This window comes from Spea bombifrons, chromosome 11, assembly GCF_027358695.1.
Source record: "Spea bombifrons isolate aSpeBom1 chromosome 11, aSpeBom1.2.pri, whole genome shotgun sequence".
Classification (NCBI taxonomy): domain Eukaryota; kingdom Metazoa; phylum Chordata; class Amphibia; order Anura; family Pelobatidae; genus Spea; species Spea bombifrons.
In genome coordinates this window covers 37,048,204-37,074,680 of record NC_071097.1, presented here as the reverse complement: position 1 = coordinate 37,074,680, position 26,477 = coordinate 37,048,204, and the positions used below count along the sequence as shown (strand labels likewise).

The window sequence follows — 26,477 nt, the reverse complement described above, 5'->3', positions numbered from 1 at the left end:
GGTCCTAAGCTTGTTGGATTTGGAAGCCCTGTCCTGGGAGCTTACAATCTAGTGGTATGTCCAGCATGCATTCCCTGTCCCTGACGTTTGTCCCTTGTGCAGCGGACCAGCTGAAGGGGAGAGGAGGGTGAGGAGAGGAGGGAGAAGAGGGAGAGGAGGGAGAGGAGAGGAGAGGAGGGAGAGCAGAGGAGGGAGAGGAGAGGAGGGAGAGGAGTGTGCGGAAAGGTGGTGTCTGAGCGACAGGAATCTGCATGTGTTTTCGGAGCAGCTGCAGCCGGCACGATTCACACGCAGGGCAGAGTCCAGCAGCGCAAGGCGGCCGGGAGCAGCCTATTCCGGGAGCTATTAGAGGATCAGCTCTTGTGCCTTCCTGCCTCCGCCGTCTTCCTCGACTGGGTCCGGTGCTGCCCAGGGATCTGTCATACGGAAGGTTCCAGGTTGACGAGAGCTTCTCCCGACCGTCATGGTGAAAGACGAGACAGGTACTGAGCACGGCGCCGATCAGACTGTCAGACATTGGGCTTATGAACAATAATGCTAGATAAGGAGAAATCAGCAGGAACGTTGCACGGGTTGCTATGGAGACTGCACCTGATTTTTTCCCCCTGTCTCTGTAGATGTGCTCGCTGCGATTAACCCTTTAATATCAGATTTGGTGAGCAGCTCATTTGTGTTCTGGGGTATATCCGGAAAGTCCAGGGGCAGCAGGTGTTTAACTGTTTGTGTACCTGGGGCGTTACAAAGTTACCTATAGAAGTCCTCTCTGGCTTTAGACAGAAGACGACGTTTAAAGGTCCCATCTGGCAGTGAAGGGGTTAAACAACCCAATGTCATCTGGGACGGGACATTAGAATTCAGTCTGGAAGCGAAATAAAGTAATTAGGGGGACCTTGTGTGCAGGAAACAGGGTTTGCGTCTAATCTGTTTTAACCCTTAAGGTGCATGGAATGAGATGTAAACACCTGCAGTACATCCAGCGATCCCGCATGAAGTTTAGCATCGCCTACTCTGTTGTCCTTAAAGGGTTAAGGTGCATGTCTTGATATGATCTGGTTATATTCTTGTGGCAGAGCCTCTGGGGAGGAATGAGTTAATTCAAGTTGATTTTGGTTTTCTTTATTATTGTTATTTTTATTATTATTATTATTAAAAATATTTATTATTATTAACAAAAATAACAATAATAATTTCACAAATGCTATAATTTTTTTGAAAATGTGTTCCTGCGAGGACGGGGAGCCGTACCGTAAAACTCCCAAAAAGTAAAATGCGTTGGGTGCGCGGCGTGCCCAGGATTTACCCTCGCCCATCCACCCCGTACGCGCGGCCGCCACATTGGGCTTCTTTACAGTCAGCAATTTCTACAAGCAGTTCAGTGAACACAAGCGCGTTAAATATCACAATCAGGTGAGATGTGCGGGGTAGGACAGGCTGAGTTTAGGAGCTTACAATCTGTTAGATATAATGTCATGTGTTAATTCCAAATGTTTTGGTCACACGTCTTTCAGAGGCACATGAACCCAAAAGGCTGAAACAACTAGAGAAATGCTGAGAGGGTGGTAGATGAGTGGAACAGCTCCCCAGCAGAGGTGTTTGAGGGTAATACAGTGAGGGTATTAAACATGCATGGGATAGACATACGGCTCCTGAATCTAAGACGAGACCAACGACTGATTAAGGTTTGAGTCTTTACAGCAGGAGAAACGGGCGACTAGATGGGGGCCGCCAGGGGCCGATCTGCCGGCGGGTTCTGGGTTTCTATAGGCGGAACTCATTGAGTAACGAGGCTTCAGCAGACCATTCCGCGGATCGTAGTGAATGTATCCGGGAATTGTTTCTTCTCGGGTAATGTCGCGGGGTTGTTGGATGATGCGCGGCCCGTGGGGTTGCTGTTGAGGGCCGTGCAGTGTTCGGCCCCTGTGCCCGGCGTGGCGTCTGTTACGTGCCAGGCTGGTGAATCATTGAGTGCGATGGGCAGAGCGTCCCAGCGGGAGCCTCCGACGTGTTTAAGAAATGGGTGTTTCGCTCGCGCAGGGCGACCTTTGCTCTCCATACCTGAGCGCAGACCTTGCACTTGAACCTGCTATCTGCCGGCGATCGCTGATTCACTCATCAAATAACCCTCAGGTGTCAGGAAGGCAATCCGAGCCACGGGCAAATCATGGAATACAATTCCCATCATCCGTGACTCCCCGTACTCCTCATACACGGTTACCGATACGTCTTTGAAGCGACTGCTTTGTGTGTAATGACATCAGCTGTTAAATTCCAAACAAATATATATATTTACACCATGCTTCAAAAGTTTGGAGTCGCTTAGAAATTTCCTCATTTTTGAAAGAAAAGCGCATTTTGTCCATTAAAATAACATGAAATGGATGAGAAATCCAGCGCAGACGGGGTTAATGTTGGAGATGACTAGTGTAGCTGGAAATGGAATCTCTTCATAAGCGTACAGATGCCCTTTATCACTCCCATCACTCCTATCACTCCCATCACTCCTGGGTTCCAATGGCCCTTTATCACTCCCATCACTCCTGTGTCTCAATGGCCCTTTATCACTCCCATCACTCCTGTGTTCCAATGGCCCTTTATCACTCCCATCACTCCTGTGTTCCAATGGCCCTTTATCACTCCCATCACTCCTGTGTCCCAATGGCCCTTTATCACTCCCATCACTCCTGTGTCCCAATGGCCCTTTATCACTCCCATCACTCCTGTGTTCCAATGGCCCTTTATCACTCCCATCACTCCTGTGTTCCAATGGCCCTTTATCACTCCCATCACTCCTGTGTTCCAATGGCCCTTTATCACTCCCATCACTCCTGTGTTCCAATGGCCCTTTATCACTCCCATCACTCCTGTGTCCCAATGGCCCTTTATCACTCCCATCACTCCTGTGTCCCAATGGCCCTTTATCACTCCCATCACTCCTGTGTTCCAATGGCCCTTTATCACTCCCATCACTCCTGTGTTCCAATGGCCCTTTATCACTCCCATCACTCCTGTGTTCCAATGGCCCTTTATCACTCCCATCACTCCTGTGTCCCAATGGCCCTTTATCACTCCCATCACTCCTGTGTTCCAATGGCCCTTTATCACTCCCATCACTCCTGTGTTCCAATGGCCCTTTATCACTCCCATCACTCCTGTGTTCCAATGGCCCTTTATCACTCCCATCACTCCTGTGTTCCAATGGCCCTTTATCACTCCCATCACTCCTGTGTTCCAATGGCCCTTTATCACTCCCATCACTCCTGTGTTCCAATGGCCCTTTATCACTCCCATCACTCCTGTGTTCCAATGGCCCTTTATCACTCCCATCACTCCTGTGTTCCAATGGCCCTTTATCACTCCCATCACTCCTGTGTTCCAATGGCACGTTGTGTTCGCTGATCCAAGTTTAAGTTTAAAAGGCTAATTGATGGATAGTAATTATGTTACAGCCAGAAATGTCCTTGTTTTCCATGACCGTGTATAATATTTATATATATATAATCTGTTTTATTATTATTATTATTTATTATTATTTTATTATTATTATTATTAATTATTATTATTATTATCTTGTAACTCAGAATTTTCCCTGAGTAGTCCTTGCCGTTTGTGCCAGACATTAACAAACCCCGTTGGCGAACTCTCTGTATGTTTTTTGTTCGGGGGCCGTATGTGGTTTCCCTGGGGAAGGAGCGTTGGGCGACCTGCCGATGACGAGTTTATCAATCATTTGCTTCTCATTCATTTCTGTTTCCCTGTTTGTTCGCGTTATGAAGGGACCGACGTGTTCTTGTGTCATGCGCGGACTTTGCCCCAGGATATGGGTGGATACGGGGGGTGCTGGGTTATTAGCCCCAACCTCACCATAACAGCAGGACCTAAACACCAGAGCGACGCGATGCCAGCCACTGACCGGCCCCTCGCCCGGCAATTCAAATAATAATTAATGACGCATGCGGGTAATTAAGGTTTTCAGGATAAAATGTAATTGTGAGAAATCGAGGGGGAGATAAATCCGTCACCAAGTGAGATTCAGAAAGGGAGATAAAATCTATTGTTGTTTTTATCTCAGTTTTTTGTATTGCGGGGATTGCTTTTCAGTGAATTGGGATCGATTTATCTCCACGTTTATCTCCACGTTTATCTCCACGTTTATCCACGTTTATCTCTGCACTGAATTCCGTGATTTCTTTTCTTACGGGCGCTGTGATTTCTGGATATCATCTGCTGGATTCTGACCTTTTCTCTTTTTCTCGCTGCGCAGATTACCGGATAGAATACGGGTTTCCCTTCGGTAAGAAATACCCCGCGCCGCTTCGTAGAGATACCCCCCTCCCCCCGCGCCGCTTCGTAGAGATACCCCCCACCCCCCGCGCCGCTTCGTAGAGATACCCCCCACCCCCGCGCGGCTTCGTAGAGATACCCCCCCGCGCTGCAACGCAGTGATATTGGGGTGAGCAGATTATCCCGTTACTGAACATGTATCACCCCCCCAACATGTCAAACGACCACATAGGGGGCTATTTGTGCAAGTGAGTGGGGCATTTATTAGAAGAATAATGGGGTTTATTTCCCCCGTTTAATTTATAAAGCCGTTTCCTGCTGTTTCTATACACATTATCGGGGCTTTTAGGGCCGTAGAACCCTGCGATACCCTCATACCCAGCAAACATTCTGACCTCCTAGAAAAGAGGGGCATCGGGGGAGGAGAGAGGGGTATCGGGGGGAGAGAGAGGCAAAGGGGAAAAGAGGACCAATGGGGGTGAGAGGGGAATCCTAGGAGGAGAGAGGGGCATTTGGGAAGCAAAAGGGGATAAAAGAGGTGCATTGTGGGAGGGGAGTGGGGGCATCAGGGGAGGAGAGAGGGGCATCATGGAGGAAAGGATGGCACAGACATTTGGCGGTCTCATGGCCGGTGCTTCTGGTTCGGGACGTCTGCTCACCTTTTATAGAAGGAGTAGGCATTGAAAGCTCTAAGCATGGTGGGAGTTGTAGTCCAGCGGCCGCTGGGAGCTGCGTTTCCCGCCCCTGTAGGTGAGAATCAGATCCATTAGAAACTCAAAAATCTGCGCTTCTCCCGCTCGGCTCTCAGCCCAATCTCTGCTTTATTTTGGGTTTTCCGGTAACTTTGTATCTTTTGCTTTTATTTGCGTTTGATAAATTAACGCGAATCCCCCCGGCGGCCGCGACCTCCGCATTTTCTTTATTATTTCGTGATTTGATGCCCCAGCCGTATACAGTGTATTTGAGGGATCGCGGGAGACGCGTGCTGTCTGAGTTCGCGCTCCTCAGTCCCTCTGTGGGATTCCCCGGAGGATTTCGATTTCTCACACGATGTTTAATTACAAAGCGAAGCGGTTCCTGCGCGTCTGGTGGGCGAACGCCAGCCAAGGCGGTAAAAACATTCAGAAACGGATTCCCCGCCGACGCTGCGAGACAGCCGGGGCGTGGGGGGGAGGAACGCGCTGCCGGGGGAATTTAACCCTTTATTTGGGATTTTAACTCTTAAATGTAAGATGATTTTTGTATTAAAGAGACGGAACGGGCGGAATTCTTTCTGGGTTCAGTGAGTTACACTCAGCAGTAATGCCCCCCCCCCGAGCGTCCTCACATCATGCGCGGCAATAAATTCCGTCCCCGAATCTTCGTGTGCGTTGAGGCTCGCGGCCCGCTCGGACTCCGCTCCGGTGACTTCATCGGGGGCTTTGTGCAGCGCAGCGAACGCAGAGTTTTTGTGACAAGTTTCCCTTGATACGTTCTGCATGAGCGGCGCTGCCAAACCTCCGGGGATTAAAATAAAGCCGCATGGATCAAAACGCGTCGGCCGACAGAAGAAAGTTACAGAATCTCCCAAAAAAGATCGTCTAAAATTATTCTTTGGTTTTGGTTTCATTATTTTTTTTATGGTTTTTAGGGAAGCAGCGCAGATACGGAATTCGGACGCGTTTGACCCGTACCCCCCGACCCATACGCCGTATTTATCTCTTATCATTATATTATGTATGCTGTTTAGCTGTCGGCCCAGGGGCCAAATACCTCGTATCGCCTCACAACGCCCTCGATTCCTTTCTGTTATTTCATTAAGGAACTTAAACGTACGGCTCTTCATTTAAATATTATCGGGGCTCTTATTACTAAACATTGTTTAGAACATCGTCTCTCGGTCGCACAGCCCACAGCGGCCCTCCTTTCCGAGCGTTTATTGAGAATTTTAGGAACATTACAGCGTCATCAAATAAAGATTCTTCCTAGCAGAGTTATGCCCGGCAGAGTTTTGTGATCGCGCTGTGGAGGGCCGGCAGAGTTTTGTGATCGCGCTGTGGAGGGCCCGGCAGAGTTTTGTGATCGCACTGTGGAGGGCCGGCAGAGTTTTGTGATCACGCTGTGGAGGGCCGGCAGAGTTTTGTGATCGCGCTGTGGAGGGCCGGCAGAGTTTTGTGATCGCGCTGTGGAGGGCCGGCAGAGTTTTGTGATCACGCTGTGGAGGGCCGGCAGAGTTTTGTGATCACGCTGTGGAGGGCCGGCAGAGTTTTGTGATCGCGCTTTGGAGGGCCCAGCAGAGTTTTGTGATCGCGCTGTGGAGAGCCAGGCAGAGTTTTGTGATCGCGCTGTGGAGGGCCCGGCAGAGTTTTGTGATCGCACTGTGGAGGGCCGGCAGTTTTGTGATCACGCTGTGGAGGGCCGGCAGAGTTTTGTGATCGCGCTGTGGAGGGCCCAGCAGAGTTTTGTGATCGCACTGTGGAGGGCCCGGCAGAGTTTTGTGATCGCACTGTGGAGGGCCGGCAGTTTTGTGATCACGCTGTGGAGGGCCGGCAGAGTTTTGTGATCGCGCTGTGGAGGGCCGGCAGAGTTTTGTGATCACTCTGTGGCAGAGTTTTTTGATCGCGCCGTCGGGCTGTCAGCTTTGGAAAGTGAATCCGGTCCCCGGGAAAGTGTTGAGCTGTGAGGTTTCTATTCACTCGGCGGCTTTAGCGCCGTCAGCATCGTCTGCCTTTTCAATGCACCCGGCGGAATCAGCGGATGTGCCTGGCTGCCCCGCCGCGATAAGTGCTCCTTTCATTGCAGGGATGAGGCAATGATTTGGGCAGAACGTAGCCGTCCAACTCCTATCATTCTAAGCTTACCTCTGCACGGAGGGCGTTATAACAGAATCAGTATAACGCCAAACTTGTTACATGCGCCGAGTTTATCGCTGACACGCTTCCTCAAAATCACTTTATAAACACCCAGGACTATGGCTGAGAGTGATGGGATTTGCTTCCATGACCAGGAAGGCTGCCTCTTGTCGGCGGTGAGAGTAACCCGCGGTCTGTTCAGAAATATTTGGGGATTCCTTTGTTCCCTCGCTGGCATCTTTTATGCCAAAGATCTTGGAAATGCCCCTCATCAGGAAAAGCTGCCCCCCCACCAATTGTATGGGGGGTATGAAAAAACATTGTTTTTTAACTTAATGCCTTTTTCTTGCATCCAAGAAAACTTCAGAAAACTTCAGAATCTCGGAAGATTGTAAACATCGCGTGAGACGCCGCCTCTTGTGACCCCAGAGTAATTGCCCCACAGCTGAGCCCTCGTGCCTGCCCCAGTGGTATTACCCATTAGTGACCCCCTGGGATGTGGCCCCCACGCCAACCCCGATCCGAGCTTTACACGGACCCCAAGGCACTAAGCAATGGCAGGCAGCGTTTCTCGCAGAGCGTCTCACAGGGGCCGCTGGGGGCCTGGAGTCTCGCGTCCTATTTGTGTGCCGCTTCTGGTTAAAGGATTTAGGGCTACCTTTTGGCTTTAATCGCAACGTCAAGATAATTAACATTGCGACAAACGCTGAGAAAATAGCTGATAATGCAACAAATTTCATTATCTCCCTGCCTGGAACTTGGAATTTCTGAATAAGAATAACAAAAATAATAATAATAAAAAAAAAATAATAATAATAATAATAATAACAAAAATAATAATAATAATAACAAAAATAATAATAATAACAAAACTAATAATAACAACAAAAATAATAATAATAAAAAAAAATAATAACAACAAAAATAATAATAATAATAAAAAAAAATAATAACAAAAATAATAACAACAAAAATAATAATAATAACAAAAATAATAACAACAAAATTATAACAACAAAAATAATAATAATAACAACAAAAATAATAACAACAAAAATAATAATAACAACAAAAATAATAATAATAATAACAAAAATAATAATAACAAAAATAATAATAATAACAACAAAAATAATAATAACAACAAAAATAATAATAATAACAACAAAAATAATAATAACAACAAAAATAATAATAATAATAACAAAAATAATAATAACAAAAATAATAATAATAACAACAAAAATAATAACAACAAAAATAATAATAACAACAAAAATAATAATAATAACAAAATAATAATAATAATAACAAAAATAATAATAACAAAAATAAACATTAGTAAACAAACAATAAATCATCTCAGCCGACTGATTCATTGTATCCCACAGAAACTTTTTCACCCTGAAATTAAAAAGACCAATTAATGCAAATATATAAAAATAATATAAAAATAATGTCTCTATCGATAGATTTGGGACATAGAGGGCCTTAAACGGTCAGCATGGCTCGGAGTTACCCATTTTTTCTGCGTCTTTGTTAAATATGAAATAAATATTTTTTTTCTCCTGAATATTTTGGTTTTTGGTTTCCTTCATAAACGGCGAACGCTCTTCAGTGACGTCGTTAATAAATATCGAGATTCTGCGCCTTGACGTTCATTGAAGTTTGTTTTTTATACAAAAAGCCGCATTTTTTTATTTAGATTTTTACTTTCTTATGCTTTACGTTAATGATCCGGGATCTGGAAGTCCGCGGGGGCCGTGAGGGCCGCGGTCTTTGCCGGACGTGTTGGTTTTGGGACGCGTTGCGTTGATTTTGGAGCAGTGGACGCCTGTGACAGGCGGGGGGGGTCATTGCGGAGGAGAGATAAAACATTATCGCCCGTGGCGGAGCGTTTCACTGCGGCGTTTGGTTTCGGTTTCGCTGTCCGGTCCAGAACAAAAATAATGGGGATTTTCTTAAAAGTTCATCAAACTCAAAGCTCTGTATTGGAGATAATGCAGCCTATTCACTAAGGTGTGCTCGGTGCTGACCCGCTCGCTTCTACCTCTGTCAGGAGCCATATGTCTATCCCATGCATGTTTAATCCCCTCACTGTATTACCCTCTACCACTTCTGCTGGGAGGCTGTTCCACATATCTACTACACTCTCACTAAAGTAATTTTTGCCCTGCTTTGCCATCTATCTATGGACACGAGACCCCCCCCCCGCGCTGGATCGGGTATCGGGGAGATCCGTGGTTTATGAGTATTTATAAATACCGGGTGCAGCGGAGTGATTGGTTTTGCCGTTTCCTCCCAGTTAATGTGAAATCCAATCTCACAATAGGGACTTCTCTTACCCACAATGCACCTTCTCTCCGAAAGGTCAGCGCGTTTCAGTTATGGAGCGGGAGGGAGAGCGAAAGACTCTTTAGTAACAGAAGTAATGAAACGTGGATTCATTCTACAATCCCGCTTTGTTTTAACGCACCGAGCCCTTCACACGGCGTTTAAAGCCCCCCGAGCCGGGGGGGTCCCGATTCCCACATCTCTGGAAGCCCCTCACAGCCTGCGCAGCTTATCGATTCATTAATAAACAAGACAGCGTTTAACCTCTCGCTTACCAATAGCTGCAGTTATATATAAAGGGGGGGGCAAAGAGCTTCATGGGGGCAATTACTGCAGGTGCAAGGGGTTTAATGAATTCGTTAAAGGGTCGCGGTTCCAATAGGGCTCACTCGTCAAACACCGGCTTTATAATAACGTTACTTAGGTCATTATTAACCGATTATTATTCATATAGCGCCATCATATTCCGCGGCGCAGTACAGCTGGTATGCAGGACATAAGACGTATCACATAACAATCATCACCGCTCAGCTGAGCTTACACTCTAGTAGAATGCAAGGTGTGAATATATATGTACTCTGTTACTTAGTATATACGATTAACCCTTTGTGTGCGATTACATCGGATTTACTGCAGTAAGATGTGGATTTGGTTGGCTCGGCGACGCTCTGTTTGTTGCGGGGTTTCCTTTTCTTGCGTTTCTGGTTTTTATGATAATAATAATTCTTGTTATTTTTTATTTTATTTCAGTGGCTCATCCTCAGGATCCGGGGCAATCGGCGGAGAAGCCCGTCATCCGCTGCCAGAAATGCGGCGAGCCCTGCAAGGGCGAGGTGCTGAGGGTCCAGTCCAAGCATTTCCACATCAAATGCTTCATATGCAAAGGTAGGGCGGCCATGGAGATCAGAGCCCGGGGTCTGCAACTGGTGCGGGACTCAGGAAATAAAAAGGCATTAAATGTGTTCTAAATTAATCTAACAATATTCTTCTAATTCGATGAAGTATTTTGAAACGTAAGAGGGGCGGAAACCCCTTTTTATAGGAGAAGCTGAACCCGAATTCTCATCCACCCTGCTGGGCAGCGTCCCCGGGGGCCGCATTCCTCTCTCGTCATGTGTGTCCGGAGCAGATTCTGCTTATCGGAGCCGCTCTGTATCGCTGCATATTTTCCTGCGGCACTTTTTCCTCTGTCAGTTCTGGCATTCTGCTCACAAGAGGCTTTATCTTTCCCCCTGGGGGGTTTCTGAGAGGCCCCCGCTGCGTGGCTATCGAGGGTAGGAGCGAAATAACACAAGCGTAAGAGAGAGACTCGCGGAAAGTCAGTCTCACGAACGAGTAGTCTTTGCGGGGATCCTGCGACAGCTCGGGGCGGTTTCCGGATGAGGATAGAGAGCCGGGTTTGGCTGGGGGTCCGAGGAGCGGGAAAGCCGGTATCGGTAGAGGGTCTCCAGCCCTAGGGCTCCGCTCTGTCGTCAGGACCGGAGGATCAGAGCGTCGCAAGGAGAGAGAAGAGTGAGTTAAAAGGATCATCCGGGGATTAAAGGGCATGAGATGCAGGTTCAGGGGCTCGGGGCGGGGAGGTCAGGGTAGGTCGCTGTGTAAAGTACCGTGCTGGAAACATGCGCGGGACGGCTGCGTATCACATGTAGGGTCTTTATTTCTCTTGTCTGATGTATGTAACGGGAGTGCAGCCTGCGCAATAAATGGGGAGTCTGGATAACGGGGTTCCAGTAGTCAGGGTGGGAAATGATTATAATGATTATTTATATATATATATAGCACCATCCTATTCCGTAGCGCTGTACAATGGGTAGACAGAGGAATTGGTTGAAGCATCAGGATCGTCTGGCGCTATTGGATAAATAACGGACGGGGGGCGCTGTATTTATGGTTATTAAAGGGGCGCTCTATATGTCACATGTGTGAGGCTGGGCGCTATGGGGCTGGTTATGATTGATTTTCCTGTCCCGTCGGCTGGTAAAGTTAGTGGCTGGTAAAAGGGACAGGGTCCGTGGTGTCGCCCCCATACTGGGTCATGTGACAGGTTGGTAATAGTGATATAGGGCTGTATTCACTAAACGGTTTATGTCAAAGTTTATGTCATCTCACTGGATGAAGTGATAAGCCGCCGGTTTCTGGTGTAATGGTTACATCAGCGAGATGAGACATTTTTCCTCTCCGTGATGTTGATAACTCGCGTTTTAGTGAATAAACCCTTTGCTGCGGCGTAGTTTGCGTTTTCTTTGCATCGGTTTCAGCTTTTGTGTAGAAAGGGAATTGTTTTTGCGCGGCATGGAGGAATAAACACTAAATGTTGGTTTTAAAGGGACATCTTTTCCTAACGTATCGCGTCGTCTTAGTCCGTCAGTTCTAGTTTTGTCGGACACTTTGAATGTAGGGACTGCAAGAAGCGCTGCGGGAATTGTTGGTGGGATATAAATAAAATAATAATAATGTAAGAAAATCTCTGGTTAATGTTATTAATATTAATAGATCATTTGATCTCCTTTAGACCAGGTCATGGTGTAATTATTGTAAGAAAGGAGATGGGATCCTTTAACGAAAATGACATCATGATGACAGGCAGAATCCAGGAAATCTGATCCCGAAAGGGAACCAGAAAGATAAAACAGCACAAGATTTCTGCTCGTGATTTTGCAAACGGCTTCAGAGATGAATGCAGAGAGAGAGAGAGATCCAAATAGATTTTCATGTACCACTTCCTCCGGTACTGGACCATTTCTGAGCTTCCTCTACGGGGGTAAGATATTGCAGCGGACATTTTTCATATCGTCTCTGCAATCATTGTGCTATATTACAGAATATCCCACTCTTTCCAGCCTAAAATAATAATAATAATAATAAATTGATTATTATTTTATATAACAATAATTATAATAATAAAAATAAACAATAATAATAATTTGCGCTGTGCTAAATTAAATAATAGCGCTGTACAATAGGACATACCACCATATATTAGCTGAATCTTTGCATTTATTAGTGTGATAGAGAGTATTATTATATATAATAATAATTCTAATAATAATAATAATAATAATAATAATTTGCACCATACTAAATTAAATAATGGGATATACCGCTAAATATTAGCTGAATCTTTCTTTGCATTTATTAGTGTATTAGGGAATGTTATTATTATTAATTATTATTATTATTATTAATTATTATTAATTATTATTATTATTATTGCAGTTTAGAGCATTGTAGTTTATTTGCCATTTAGACTTCGCGGAGCCGAGAATCTTGCGCTCAGAAGTCATCCCTCTCCTTTTCGTCGCTTATCCACGTCTTTTTCCGCCCCATAAATGAACATTCCTGCGCACGAAGGGCAGAAGGGACAGCGAGAGCGTCTCTAATTTTAGCTTCTGGCTAAGAGCCGGTAAAGGACACAAGTACCAGAAATATCGCTTCTTCTCCCCAAGGGAGGGAGCCGCGCTCCGGGAAGAGAAATGCCAGGAATTCCGTGCACTCGACAGCTGAATCGAACAAAGACCCCGGACCAAGCGCGTGGGCCACGGATAGAGAGCGTGGTGGGACGTCTGTGGACGGCGGTCTCGTCGGAGCTCAAACATCATTTGTGCGAATGGGATTAGCTAATTGAATGGAAGGGGATGAAGGTGTGGAGGGACGCTGCCGGCGCAGGCTCCATTATCCCATCCATTAGGAGACAGGGAGACGATGACCTGACGCCGGATCGCCGCTTCCTATTGGTTACGTTGGATCAGCCGCTGGATTCTAGGCATCGGCGTTTAGCGTCTAAACTCGCAGCAAACCTTTCGCTTGTTCCGTTCGGATTCGTAGAGCCTACAACGGATCTGTCGCAGAATGACACTCGATCCCGAGCTCCGGGGGCCGACGTTTGTCACCGGCGTGGGCCGACGCATTCATCACATTTCTGACGCGCAACAATAACAGCGATAAAAATTACATCAGCCCCCAAAGAACGCGAAAGCAAAAATTCCATCGGTTTCATGTTTCCAGAAGGACGAAAAGATGAATTTACCCGGACCGGACCATCTCCGCCTTCGCAGGGACGCTCTGAAAATATAGAAAATATTTGGGAATAAATTAAACTTTTCACTATTTTGGCCAAATTCCTATTTAAAATCTTTTTTTTAAAATTAATTTTAAAAATGCACCAACTTCAAACTGCAGTTAAATATTTATCACTCCCTGCGATTATAATCAGCTGCAATCCCATTAATAAAAACATCCTTTATACTAGAAAGGAGGCAACATAGTCCATAACGCGGTACAAATTCATAGGAAAGGACGTTTTACAGAAGTTTTAAACATGGAGCTCCTAACGTCTCCATCCATACACAGCTGGACCCAAGCAGAGAAATGCTGAGAGGATGCTAGATAAGTGGAACAGCCTCCCGGCAGAGGTGGTAGAGGGTAATTCAGTGAGGGGATTAAACACACATGGGATAGACATACGGCTCCTGAATCTAAGACGAGGCCAACGACTGATTAAGGTTTGAGTCTTTACAGCAGGAGAAACGGGCAGACTAGACGGGGGCCGCCGGGGGCCGATGGTTCATGCGTACCTGAAGCATGGTAATCGGGCGAGGATAACGTGTCCGGCTCTGACGAGGATCTGTTTGCTGTGAATTGATTTTAAGTCGGGTGACCTTGGATACATCCAGAAAATGTGATCCGTAGAGGGACTGATCCATGTTTAACGAACCCGAGAGATTCCGAGGGGGGGGCAGAAATAGATTTAAGGCTGTGGCCCCTGAAACCCCCCCAGCAGATACAGAATGTTGTGTCGGTGATGAGGGCAGCATCAGCATCCCAAGACACGTCATTTATAAACAGGGTATGAGGGGATTGCAGGGTTCTACAGCCCTAACAGCCCCGATAATGTGTATAGAAACAGCAGGAGACGGGGGAAATAAATACATTATTTGGGTGCGGGGGTTTGGAAGAGGGACTGGCCAAAGTAAACTGGGACATGTGGGAGGTGTACAGCCCAACATCTCATACTTGATATAAAATCCACCCAAATAATTTTATAGAATAATCAGTGAATAAGATAAAAACTTGATTTCATTTCCTGAATAATAATAAATACGGTAATAGTAATAATAATAATGATGATAATAATAATAATATGATAACAGTAATAATAATAATAATAATGTATTTTATATATTAATTTATACATCTGAAGGCAAACAGGTTATTTCCGTTGACATCGCGTCCCGTATCGGTGTCTCGGTTACAGCGGCTCGTGATGATTAACCCCGATTACATAACTCGGAGCAATAAATCCACGTCAGTTCATTCATCGGGGGCTGTCCCCCCCCCCCAAACCTCAGGAATCTTTGTAGCTTTTGGGAAATTGGGATTAATTTGAAGTTGCTGACATGAAGCGGATATTTAAGGGCCGGGGGCCGGGGGGGGGTTATTATCTCGTGGCAGCTCAGGTTGGATATAATTGCTTTTGCCCGGATGATAGGGCGTGCGGAGGGGCCTGGGGCAACTGATGAAAGAGTCACAGAAATCACCTGGAAAATCATTTAACGAGACTGGAAGAATCGGCTTTTTGGGAAACATCATATTCTATTATTTTTGGTAAAAAGACCCCCTATGGATACAGAGGTCTGAGCATATTGCTGCTGGGGGGGGCACTTTTGTAAATTACATTTAATAACAAATATATATTTATTTCTTTTTGAATAACTTTAAAGAAACAATATTTACAATAAAACAATGTTTCACTTTAGCCCGGGACGCTTCTGGACGGCGTATGATCCCCACGCTCCGCCATATTCTATCACTCCCATCAAACTAAACCAGGCAGGACGTGCATGACGGGCATTACGGACTACAATGGGTGGGGTTTAATGATAGCCACACCCTCCTCTATTAGTACCTTGCCCCACCCACTCACATGAGATATAAATGTTACCCTGAACAAAGCTTAATAACAATAACAACAATAATAATAATAGCATCCTAGCAGTGTGTGCCTTTGTGTCATGTGACATTTAAGAATCCCCTGATTAAATTGCTGAGTTTTTTCCTGTAATGCCAAATAAAATCGAAGAGCAGACGTTGCTGTTTTTTTGCTGAGTTCTCGTCCGTCTCTCCATTAGCCTTTTAAAGGAGAAACAGAAATGGATGAAGATCAATAACCGCTCGATTAAACCGGCAGGCCTTTCCGGACAGGCGGATTTATTACGCCAGCGGTAACGACGTCTGCGAATCGTCTGACCGATAATAAAATAACCCGCTCGCTGCTGAGCGTCTGAAACTTTAACCCCTTCTGAGCCAGGGGATGTGCAATCCTTGTGTCCGAGTTATTGTTAAAGGGCCGGTAAAACATTTTTCGTATTAAAATCAATCGGGGCTATAAATGTAAAAAGTGATTAAAAAATCTCGTTGATGGATCTTTTTGTGTCCTGCTTGGCCGCTGTACAGCGCTACGGAATATGATGGCGCTATATACCTCAATAATAATGTTCTGCAGTCTGCTTTGCGGGTTGTGATGCCTTTTACTGCAGCTGATTTTAATAATCATGGAATGGGGGCATTTGGTGTCGGGGGTAGGAAAGTTCCCAGAAGTCATCGGTATTTTTGAAGTTTCCATCACAAAGCGCTGGGGGATGTTGAGGGTTTGCTTAGGGCTCTGAGCTGTCAGAGTGCCCGGCATAGATTACTGAGCACATCAATAGCTATTGGGCCGCCCCAGGAGACTAATACCCCAGCTGTGAATCCCCAGGGTAAATAATTCTACATATAATATATTATATCATATATATTATATATAATTATATCAGTCATGATGAAGCGTTGAGAATGGGGTAAATAATCTAAAAAAAAGGCCAGAGAAATCTAAACAAAAACATAGACCCTGTGGGCAAATCGGCCCCCGTCTAGTTGCCCGTTTCTCCTGCTGTAAAGACTCAAACCTTAATCAGTCGTTGGTCTCGTCTTAGATTCAGGAGCCGTATGTCTATCCCATGCATGTTTAATCCCCTCGCTGTAATACCCTCTACCACCTCTGCTTGGAGGCTGTTCCTCTTATCTACCACCCTCTCAGTAAAGTAAATATGAACATATATATAAAAGGAGATATAAGGCTGCAGAACATTTTCAGGGGGTTTTATAGCGAATGCTTTATGTGCAGCGGGTGAATCTAGCTGGCACCGGATAACCCGTCGTGTTAAGGAGAAGGGCGTCTGCCGGCAGCTTCTGTTATTATTATTATTATTATTATTATTAACGAGTGTTTTATGTGATGGGCGCGGAGCAGAACGTCCAGAGCCAGCGAATGGAATGGAAATAAAATAAAACACGACGGGTCCCTGTCACCGGCGGCGGGAGACTTGGGTTGTATGTAGATGGATAGAAGCGGCTTGCAGCTCGCTGAGTGGCTGGTGTGAAGGGGTTAATGGAAGCCGTCCACTTGTTTGCGCACGTCCGCCGCACTCTTTGGAAACAAGGAAGCTGATTCAGGTACTTTGCTGCCGGTCACTTCATAAAATAACCGCAAAACATGAAGTTATACTGAATACAGGGCACTAGCCTGCAGAGCTTACACTCTAAGACAGGAGGGCGTGCATGTGAGTTATCCCGGTGGTGCACTATTGATTGAATATAACCCGTTATTTCGGGGGTCCCTGGTTTGCGACTTAACATAAATATTAAATACTGAAAATTATGTTTTTAGGTCTTTTCCCCGCCTATTACTCTGTTACTCTGTGATTATTGTTATTATTGTTATTGTTGTGATTATTGTTGTTATTGTTACTTTTGTTACTATGTGATTATTGTGATTATTTTTATTAGTGTTGTTATTATTGTTACTTTTGTTACTGTTTTTAAAATGTTCTTAAAATGCTTGCAAAATTGCCCTAAAATCTAAATGTTCTCGTTCTCAGCCCCCTAAAACCCCGTGTTTCTGCCCCGCCGGGGTTTGTTCCCGAGGCCGCGGCGCGGGGGGGGTCGTATGACATCAGACAAAAAAACAAAACGCCGCGATTTACTCCCTGCAGACATATTTTGTAGATTTTGTGGATTTTGCACCAACGTCTCAGTAAACAGCAAGCGTTCCGTCCAATAAACCAACACCAAGGCAGACGAGGGATCTCATAAAGGATCCAGCCCGGTTACAAATGTCTCCACGACCTCGAACGCAGGGGCCGAGGGGCCGTGTAGCTGTAGAATTCGTCTTCTCACGTAGGGATTAAGGGGGATATATCTGCGGCGTATTATCCCCCCCCCCGCTTATACCCCCGGGTATCTATCTATTAGGGGCAAATATCTCATTTTACAGCCTGAGTGACGTGGAAGCTTTGGGGTCCCCGGCAGCCTCGGGAGCTGACATATGCCGTGTGTCTCCATTCAGACCAAACACTCCCGGCTGGCAGATATTTCCAGCTGACTCTTTATTGGCAGCAGACGGAATCATTTCATAGAAACCGGTTCCTGGTTTAACCCCTTAGCGGATAAACGGAACAAGCAAAGTCTTACTGCCCCCCCCCCACGTGCTTTCCTCCTGCGCAGTGATTTACGAGCTCGGAGCCGGCGCTCTGTCATTGTTTAACGCGAAGTCACAGAAAATGCAGACTTTTCCCCCGTTTCTCCTTTTGAGTCCCTGCGTGTAACCTCAACGTTCAAAGTAAAAGAAACAGAAGCAAAATATTTTGTGTCGCTTCTGTCCCTTTAATTGGGAGACACAAAGTCTATTGTATCGGCCGCGGGTTGCGCATGAGGCGCGGATGTTTTGTTACACCCAGCGTGTGTGATGGGAGTTTAATGACCGATAATTATCGCTGTTACAAAGAATCGATTCATTCGAGACAATAAGACGTTTATTATTCCGATTTATAATATTTGCTTTGATTAAACTCCCCGTATTCACCTTTTTTATTAACGAGCTGAGGTTAGTGGGAGTGAATCTGCCGTCTGCAGGATGAGTGGAGCGTCTCTGCTCCCTGCCTGGAGACTGCTGAGTCCTCTGAACCCGGCAGATTATACTTCATACTACTTTATACTTCCCGTATCTCATGCTTTGCTTATTTTCCTTCTGTAGTCTGCGGCTGCGACTTGGCCCAAGGAGGCTTCTTTATCAAGAACGGGGAGTATCTGTGCACCTTGGATTACCAGCGCATGTACGGGACGCGCTGCAGCGGCTGCGGGGAATTCGTGGAGGGAGAAGTTGTCACCGCGTTAGGGAAGACTTACCACCCCGACTGCTTCGCCTGCACCGCCTGCAAGTGAGTAACCGATGAGAACCCCCCAACCCCCAGCGCTGTATACAAAATATATCCCCAGCGCTGTATACAAAATATATCCCCAGCGCTGTATACAGTAATATAACCCCCAGCGCTGTATACAGTAATATAACCCCCAGCACTGTATACAGTAATATAACCCCCAGCGCTGTATACAGTAATATAACCCCAGTGCTGTATACAGTAATATAACCCCCCAGCGCTGTATACAGTAATATAACCCCCAGCGCTGTATACAGTAATATAACCCCCCAGCGCTGTATACAGTAATATAACCCCCAGCGCTGTATACAGTAATATAACCCCCAGTGCTGTATACAGTAATATAACCCCCAGCGCTGTATACAGTAATATAACCCCCAGTGCTGTATACAGTAATATATCCCCCAGTGCTGTATACAGTAATATAACCCCCCAGCGCTGTATACAGTAATATAACCCCCCAGCGCTGTATACAGTAATACAGCCCCCCAGCGCTGTATACAGTAATATAACCCCCAGCACTGTATACAGTAATATAACCCCCAGCGCTGTATACAGTAATATAACCCCAGTGCTGTATACAGTAATATAACCCCCCAGCGCTGTATACAGTAATATAACCCCCAGCGCTGTATACAGTAATATAACCCCCAGCGATCTATACAGTAATATAACCCCCCAGCGCTGTATACAGTAATATAACCCCCCAGCACTGTATACAGTAATATAACCCCCACCTATACAGTAATATAACCCCCCAGCGCTGTATACAGTAATATAACCCCCAGCGCTGTATACAGTAATATAACCCCCAGCACTGTATACAGTAATATAACCCCCCAGTGCTGTATACAGTAATATAACCCCCCAGCGCTGTATACAGTAATATAACCCCCAGCGCTGTATACAGTAATATAACCCCCAGCGCTGTATACAGTAATATAACCCCCAGCGCTGTATACAGTAATATAACCCCCAGCGCTGTATACAGTAATATAACCCCCCAGCGCTGTATACAGTAATATAACCCCAGCGCTGTATACAGTAATATAACCCCCAGCACTGTATACAGTAATATAACCCCCCCAGCACTGTATACAGTAATATAACCCCCAGCACTGTATACAGTAATATAATCCCCCAGCGCTGTATACAGTAATATAACCCCCCAGCGCTGTATACAGTAATATAACCCCCAGCGCTGTATACAGTAATATACCCCCCAGCGCTGTATACAGTAATATAACCCCCAGCACTGTATACAGTAATATAACCCCCAGCGCTGTATACCGTAATATAACCCCCCAGCGCTGTATACAGTAATATAACCTCCAGCGCTGTATACAGTAATATAACCCCCAGCGCTGTATACAGTAATATAACCCCCAGCGCTGTATACAGTAATATAACCCCCCAGCGCTGTATACAGTAATATAACCCCCAGCGCTGTATACAGTAATATAACCCCCAGCGCTGTATACAGTAATATAACCCCCAGCACTGTATACAGTAATATAACCCCCAGCGCTGTATACCGTAATATAACCCCCCAGCGCTGTATACAGTAATATAACCCCCAGCGCTGTATACAGTAATATAACCCCCAGCGCTGTATACAGTAATATAACCCCCCAGCGCTGTATACAGTAATATACCCCCCCAGCGCTGTATACAGTAATATAACCCCCCGGCGCTGTATACAGTAATATAACCCCCAGCGCTGTATACAGTAATATAACCCCCAGCACTGTATACAGTAATATAACCCTCAGCGCTGTATACAGTAATATAACCCCCACCGCTGTATACAGTAATATAACCCCCAGCGCTGTATACAGTAATATACCCCCCCAGCGCTGTATACAGTAATATAACCCCCAGCGCTGTATACAGTAATATAACCCCCAGCACTGTATACAGTAATATAACCCCCAGCGCTGTATACAGTAATATAACCCCCCAGCGCTGTATACAGTAATATAACCCCCAGCGCTGTATACAGTAATATAACCCCCCAGCGCTGTATACAGTAATATAACCCCCCAGCGCTGTATACAGTAATATAACCCCCAGCGCTGTATACAGTAAACTCCTTTTATCTGCAGCCCTGGAGCCGCCGTCGCTGTCAGTCATGTGATATTTTTGGGTGACTTTCCCGGCTCAAACACCACACTGAGCTGATGCTTTATGGCGATGCTAATGAAGTCCGTTCCTCCATAGACTTTCATTAGTTAGTGTGTCCCACTGGGTGATTTAGAGTGAGTCATTCTATTTCCCCCCACAGGCAGTATGATAAGGAGTCAGGGTGTTTGCAGGAGCGTTTAGTTCTCCCATATGGTGCTCTGCTGTGATGCGCTGTGGTGGGTGAAGCATCTCCGGTGTTAGGAGTCTTTTGTGTTATTTTAAGAATAATAGATATATTCACGTTAGCCCAACAGCCAACCGATGTTTAAATCCCCTCACTGTATTAACCTCTACCACTTCTGCTGGGAGGCTATACCACTTATCTACCACCCTTTTACTCCAGCACAGGCTTTTAAGCTTTTGCGTTTGGATGCTGGCTCGGGAAGAGCCTCCGTCCCCGGCTGTGTTGTTTGCAGAGCGAGGATCACCGGGTGCTGAATTTAGAATTCTTATCTCACCAGATATTAGAAATATTTTGTTATCTGAGATGTTTTTTTGGCTCAGAAGCTCGCAGCTGGTTTTATCTCTCTGCTCTTCTATAAGCGCCCGGCGAGATAAAACCGCTTTACGTACGCCTGGCCAGCCCCGTGCATTCAGCAGCAATCGGCCTGAGGAATGTAACACGTGTGTTACGGAGAACACGCCTCGGGGACTGAACACGGTACACATACGTGTAAGAGAAGGGAGCGTCCCTTTATAGTTACTAACTGCCGGCCCACAGATATAAGTCCGCATTCCATGTATTTATATAGCGCCGGCAGATACCATAGCGCTGTTACATTACATTTATTTATATAGCGCCGGCAGATACCATAGCGCTGTTACATTACATTTATTTATATAACGCCAGCAGATACCGGAGCGCTGTTACATTACATTTATTTATATAGCGCCAGCAGATACCGGAGCGCTGTTACATTACATTTATTTATATAGCGCCAGCAGATACCGGAGCGGTGTTACATTACATTTATTTATATAGCCCCAGCAGATACCGGAGCGCTGTTACATTACATTTATTTATATAGCGCCAGCAGATACCGGAGCGCTGTTACATTACATTTATTTATATAGCGCCGGCAGATACCGGAGCGCTGTTACATGACATTTATTTATATAGCGCCAGCAGATTCCGTAGCGCTGTTACATTACATTTATTTATATAGCGCCAGCAGATACCATAGCGATGTTACATTACATTTATTTATATAGCGCCAGCAGATACCGGAGCGCTGTTACATTACATTTATTTATATAGCGCAAGCAGATACCGGAGCGCTGTTACATTACATTTATTTATATAGCGCCGGCAGATTCCGTAGCGCTGTTACATTACATTTATTTATATAGCGCCGGCAGATACCGGAGCGCTGTTACATGACATTTATTTATATAGCGCCAGCAGATTCCGTAGCGCTGTTACATGACATTTATTTATATAGCGCCAGCAGATTCCGTAGCGATGTTACATTACATTTATTTATATAGCGCCAGCAGATACCATAGCGATGTTACATTACATTTATTTATATAGCGCCAGCAGATACCGGAGCGCTGTTACATTACATTTATTTATATAGCGCAAGCAGATACCGGAGCGCTGTTACATTACATTTATTTATATAGCGCCGGCAGATACCATAGCGCTGTTACATTACATTTATTTATATAGCGCCAGCAGATTCCGTAGCGCTGTTACATTACATTTATTTATATAGCGCCAGCAGATACCATAGCGATGTTACATTACATTTATTTATATAGCGCCGGCAGATACCGGAGCGCTGTTACATTACATTTATTTATATAGCGCCGGCAGATACCGGAGCGCTGTTACATTACATTTATTTATATAGCGCCAGCAGATACCGGAGCGCTGTTACATTACATTTATTTATATAGCGCCGGCAGATACCGGAGCGCTGTTACATTACATTTATTTATATAGCGCCGGCAGATACCGGAGCGCTGTTACATTACATTTATTTATATAGCGCCGGCAGATTCCGGAGCGCTGTTACATGACATTTATTTATATAGCGCCGGCAGATTCCGGAGCGCTGTTACATTACATTTATTTATATAGCGCCAGCAGATACCGGAGCGGTGTTACATTACATTTATTTATATAGCGCCAGCAGATACCGGAGCGCTGTTACATTACATTTATTTATATAGCGCCAGCAGATTCCATAGCGCTGTTACATTACATTTATTTATATAGCGCCGGCAGATTCCGTAGCGCTGTTACATTACATTTATTTATATAGCGCCGGCAGATACCGGAGCGCTGTTACATTACATTTATTTATATAGCGCCGGCAGATACCGGAGCGCTGTTACATTACATTTATTTATATAGCGCCGGCAGATACCGGAGCGCGGTTACATTACATTTATTTATATAGCGCCAGCAGATACCGGAGCGCTGTTACATTACATTTATTTCTATAGCGTCAGCAGATACCGGAGCGCTGTTACATTACATTTATTTATATAGCGCCAGCAGATACCGGAGCGCTGTTACATTACATTTATTTATATAGCGCCAGCAGATACCGGAGCGCTGTTACATTACATTTATTTATATAGAGCCGGCAGATTCCGTAGCGCTGTTACATTATATTTATTTATATAGCGCCGGCAGATTCCGTAGCGATGTTACATTACATTTATTTATATAGCGCCAGCAGATTCCGTAGCGATGTTACATTACATTTATTTATATAGCGCCAGCAGATACCGGAGCGCTGTTACATTACATTTATTTATATAGCGCCAGCAGATACCGGAGCGCTGTTACATTACACTTATTTATATAGCGCCAGCAGATACCGGAGCGCTGTTACATTACATTTATTTATATAGCGCCAGCAGATACCGGAGCGCTGTTACATTACATTTATTTATATAGCGCCAGCAGATACCGGAGCGCTGTTACATTACATTTATTTATAGATACCGGAGCGCTGTTACATTACATTTATTTATATAGCGCCAGCAGATACCGCAGCGCTGTTACATTACATTTATTTATATAGCGCCGGCAGATACCGGAGCGCTGTTACATTACATTTATTTATATAGCGCCAGCAGATACCGGAGCGCTGTTACATTACATTTATTTCTATAGCGCCAGCAGATACCGGAGCGCTGTTACATTACATTTATTTATATAGAGCCGGCAGATTCCGTAGCGATGTTACATTACATTTATTTATATAGCGCCGGCATATTCCGTAGCGCTGTTACATTACATTTATTTATATAGCGCCGGCAGATTCCGTAGCGCTGTTACATTACATTTATTTATATAGAGCCGGCAGATTCCGTAGCGCTGTTACATTATATTTATTTATATAGCGCCGGCAGATTCCGTAGCGATGTTACATTACATTTATTTATATAGCGCCAGCAGATACCGGAGCGCTGTTACATTACACTTATTTATATAGCGCCAGCAGATACCGGAGCGCTGTTACATTACATTTATTTATATAGCGCCAGCAGATACCGGAGCGCTGTTACATTACATTTATTTATATAGCGCCAGCAGATACCGGAGCGCTGTTACATTACATTTATTTATATAGCGCCAGCAGATACCGGAGCGCTGTTACATTACATTTATTTATATAGCGCCGGCAGATACCGGAGCGCTGTTACATGACATTTATTTATATAGCGCCGGCAGATTCCGTAGCGATGTTACATTACATTTATTTATATAGCGCCAGCAGATACCGGAGCGCTGTTACATTACACTTATTTATATAGCGCCAGCAGATACCGGAGCGCTGTTACATTACATTTATTTATATAGCGCCAGCAGATACCGGAGCGCTGTTACATTACATTTATTTATAGATACCGGAGCGCTGTTACAACAGAGTAAAATAAATTCAAATGACACAATAACAAACTGATCCCGGGAGCTTACAATCTAGTCGGTGGTTGAGGATGAGGTGAATCAGTAGGAGAGGACGGCTTGGATGAGGATGAGTTGGTCGTTTAGCTGGCTTGGTTAGGATGCTGGCTGAGAGTGCTGGGAATTCCGCGTGTGCTGAACAGGTGTTTTCTGCTGTCAGATTTTATGTAATACACAGAATTTTTGGCTTCTCCACCTTTAGAAAATATCTTCCAGAACACGGATTCGGGTGGAAAAAGCACCACACTGAGCCGATGCTTTATGGCAGTGAAGTCTGTTCCTAACGTCGTCCATAGACTTTCATTAGTCAGAAAGTCAGGCTTGGTGAATAAGACCGAGCCATTCTATTGCCCCCCACAGGCAGTATGTAAGTCGGGGTGTTTAGTAGATCGGGGATCAGATAACAGAGCGAGAATCATACAAACGGCTGATATGCAGCTGCCTGAAAACTTTATATTATGGGGGGAAAAACTACAACTGGGGTAAAAATGAAAACCGCGTGAGATTTCAGAAAACCTCTCTTTAATGCGATCCGAGGAATAAAAAACGTTGTGTTCCAGGCGGACTCGCTGTCCCTGAATGGGCTCGTTTTCATTAATACTGATTTATTACTCAAATTCTACCCCCTTTACCAGCCCTCCCGAAACCCATTCATTAAAAAGCCGTTAAAGCCGCGGTAAGCGGGCAGTTTTTGGGCACGGATTTATTTTTATTATTTTCTAAATGAAAAAAAATGGTTTTCTGTCTCTTTTTATGATGCAAATTCTGCAATTCTGGTTTTATTAAAGACTCCATTAAGAAATTCTCAATAGAAAGTGGCTGCAGAGCGTTCAAATTTGGTATTTAGGCATTTTAATATTTGAAATGTTAAATTTTTTAGTAATAAATCAGTCCCAAAAACCCACAAAAGTCTAAAAATACACGTTAAATACCCACAAAAACACATTTATAAATATAACATATATCAGGGAATATATAGAGTTAAACGCCATGATTAACCAATGACAAGGAAGCGGGGTATAGCGAGAGCCTCCTATTGGCTGGACACTCACGCCTCTTTGCCCATCTCAACCCAATCAGCAATGGATACATTTTCCCAAATAACATGTGATAAAATTCCCAATAGATTGTAAGCTCATAAGAGCAGGGCCCTTTTTGTGTTGATGTTACTTTTATTAGTGCATGTTGTTAATTTTAATGTTATTGTTAAATTGCAACGGCGCTACGGAATGTAATAATTAATAATCAGAGGGTGGTAGATAAGTGGAACAGCCTCCCAGCAGAGGTGGTAGAGGTTAATCCCGTGAGGGTATTAAACATGCATGGGACAGACATATTGCTCTTGTACTGCTGCTAATGCTGACCCCGTTTATGGTGTGCAGGGGTCCTTAAACCTTTTACACTTAAAGACCCCCAATGGATTGCTCAATGTCTCCCCATCCCCCTTTATTGATAATTTAATTTTAGGGGCATGGATACCCCTGGTTAGGACCCCCTGGCTCTGATGGAAGGTCCAGAGGTATACCATTTTCTTACCATTTATTCCTTCCCGATTTACAATGAAGAAAGCCCATCTCTGTTGCTATATTTGTCTGGCGGGGGCTCCGCCGGTCAGCGGCGGGGGGGGGGTCTTGGCGAGGGTCCCGGTTACATATATAAACTTTA

At 45.0% G+C, this 26,477-nt stretch overlaps 1 protein-coding gene across 1 annotated transcript in view; it reads left to right on the top strand.

Moving 5' to 3' along the window:
* The first annotated feature begins 224 nt into the window (after window positions 1-224).
* ABLIM1 (actin binding LIM protein 1) overlaps window positions 225-26,477 on the top strand; it is a 73,336-nt gene continuing 47,083 nt past the window's right edge. The window contains exons 1-3 of the mRNA XM_053451227.1: window positions 225-482; window positions 10,197-10,331; window positions 18,517-18,700. Of these exons, the coding sequence (XP_053307202.1) occupies window positions 464-482; window positions 10,197-10,331; window positions 18,517-18,700 (338 nt within the window). The 5' untranslated portion in view covers window positions 225-463. The remainder of the gene's footprint in view (window positions 483-10,196; window positions 10,332-18,516; window positions 18,701-26,477) is intronic.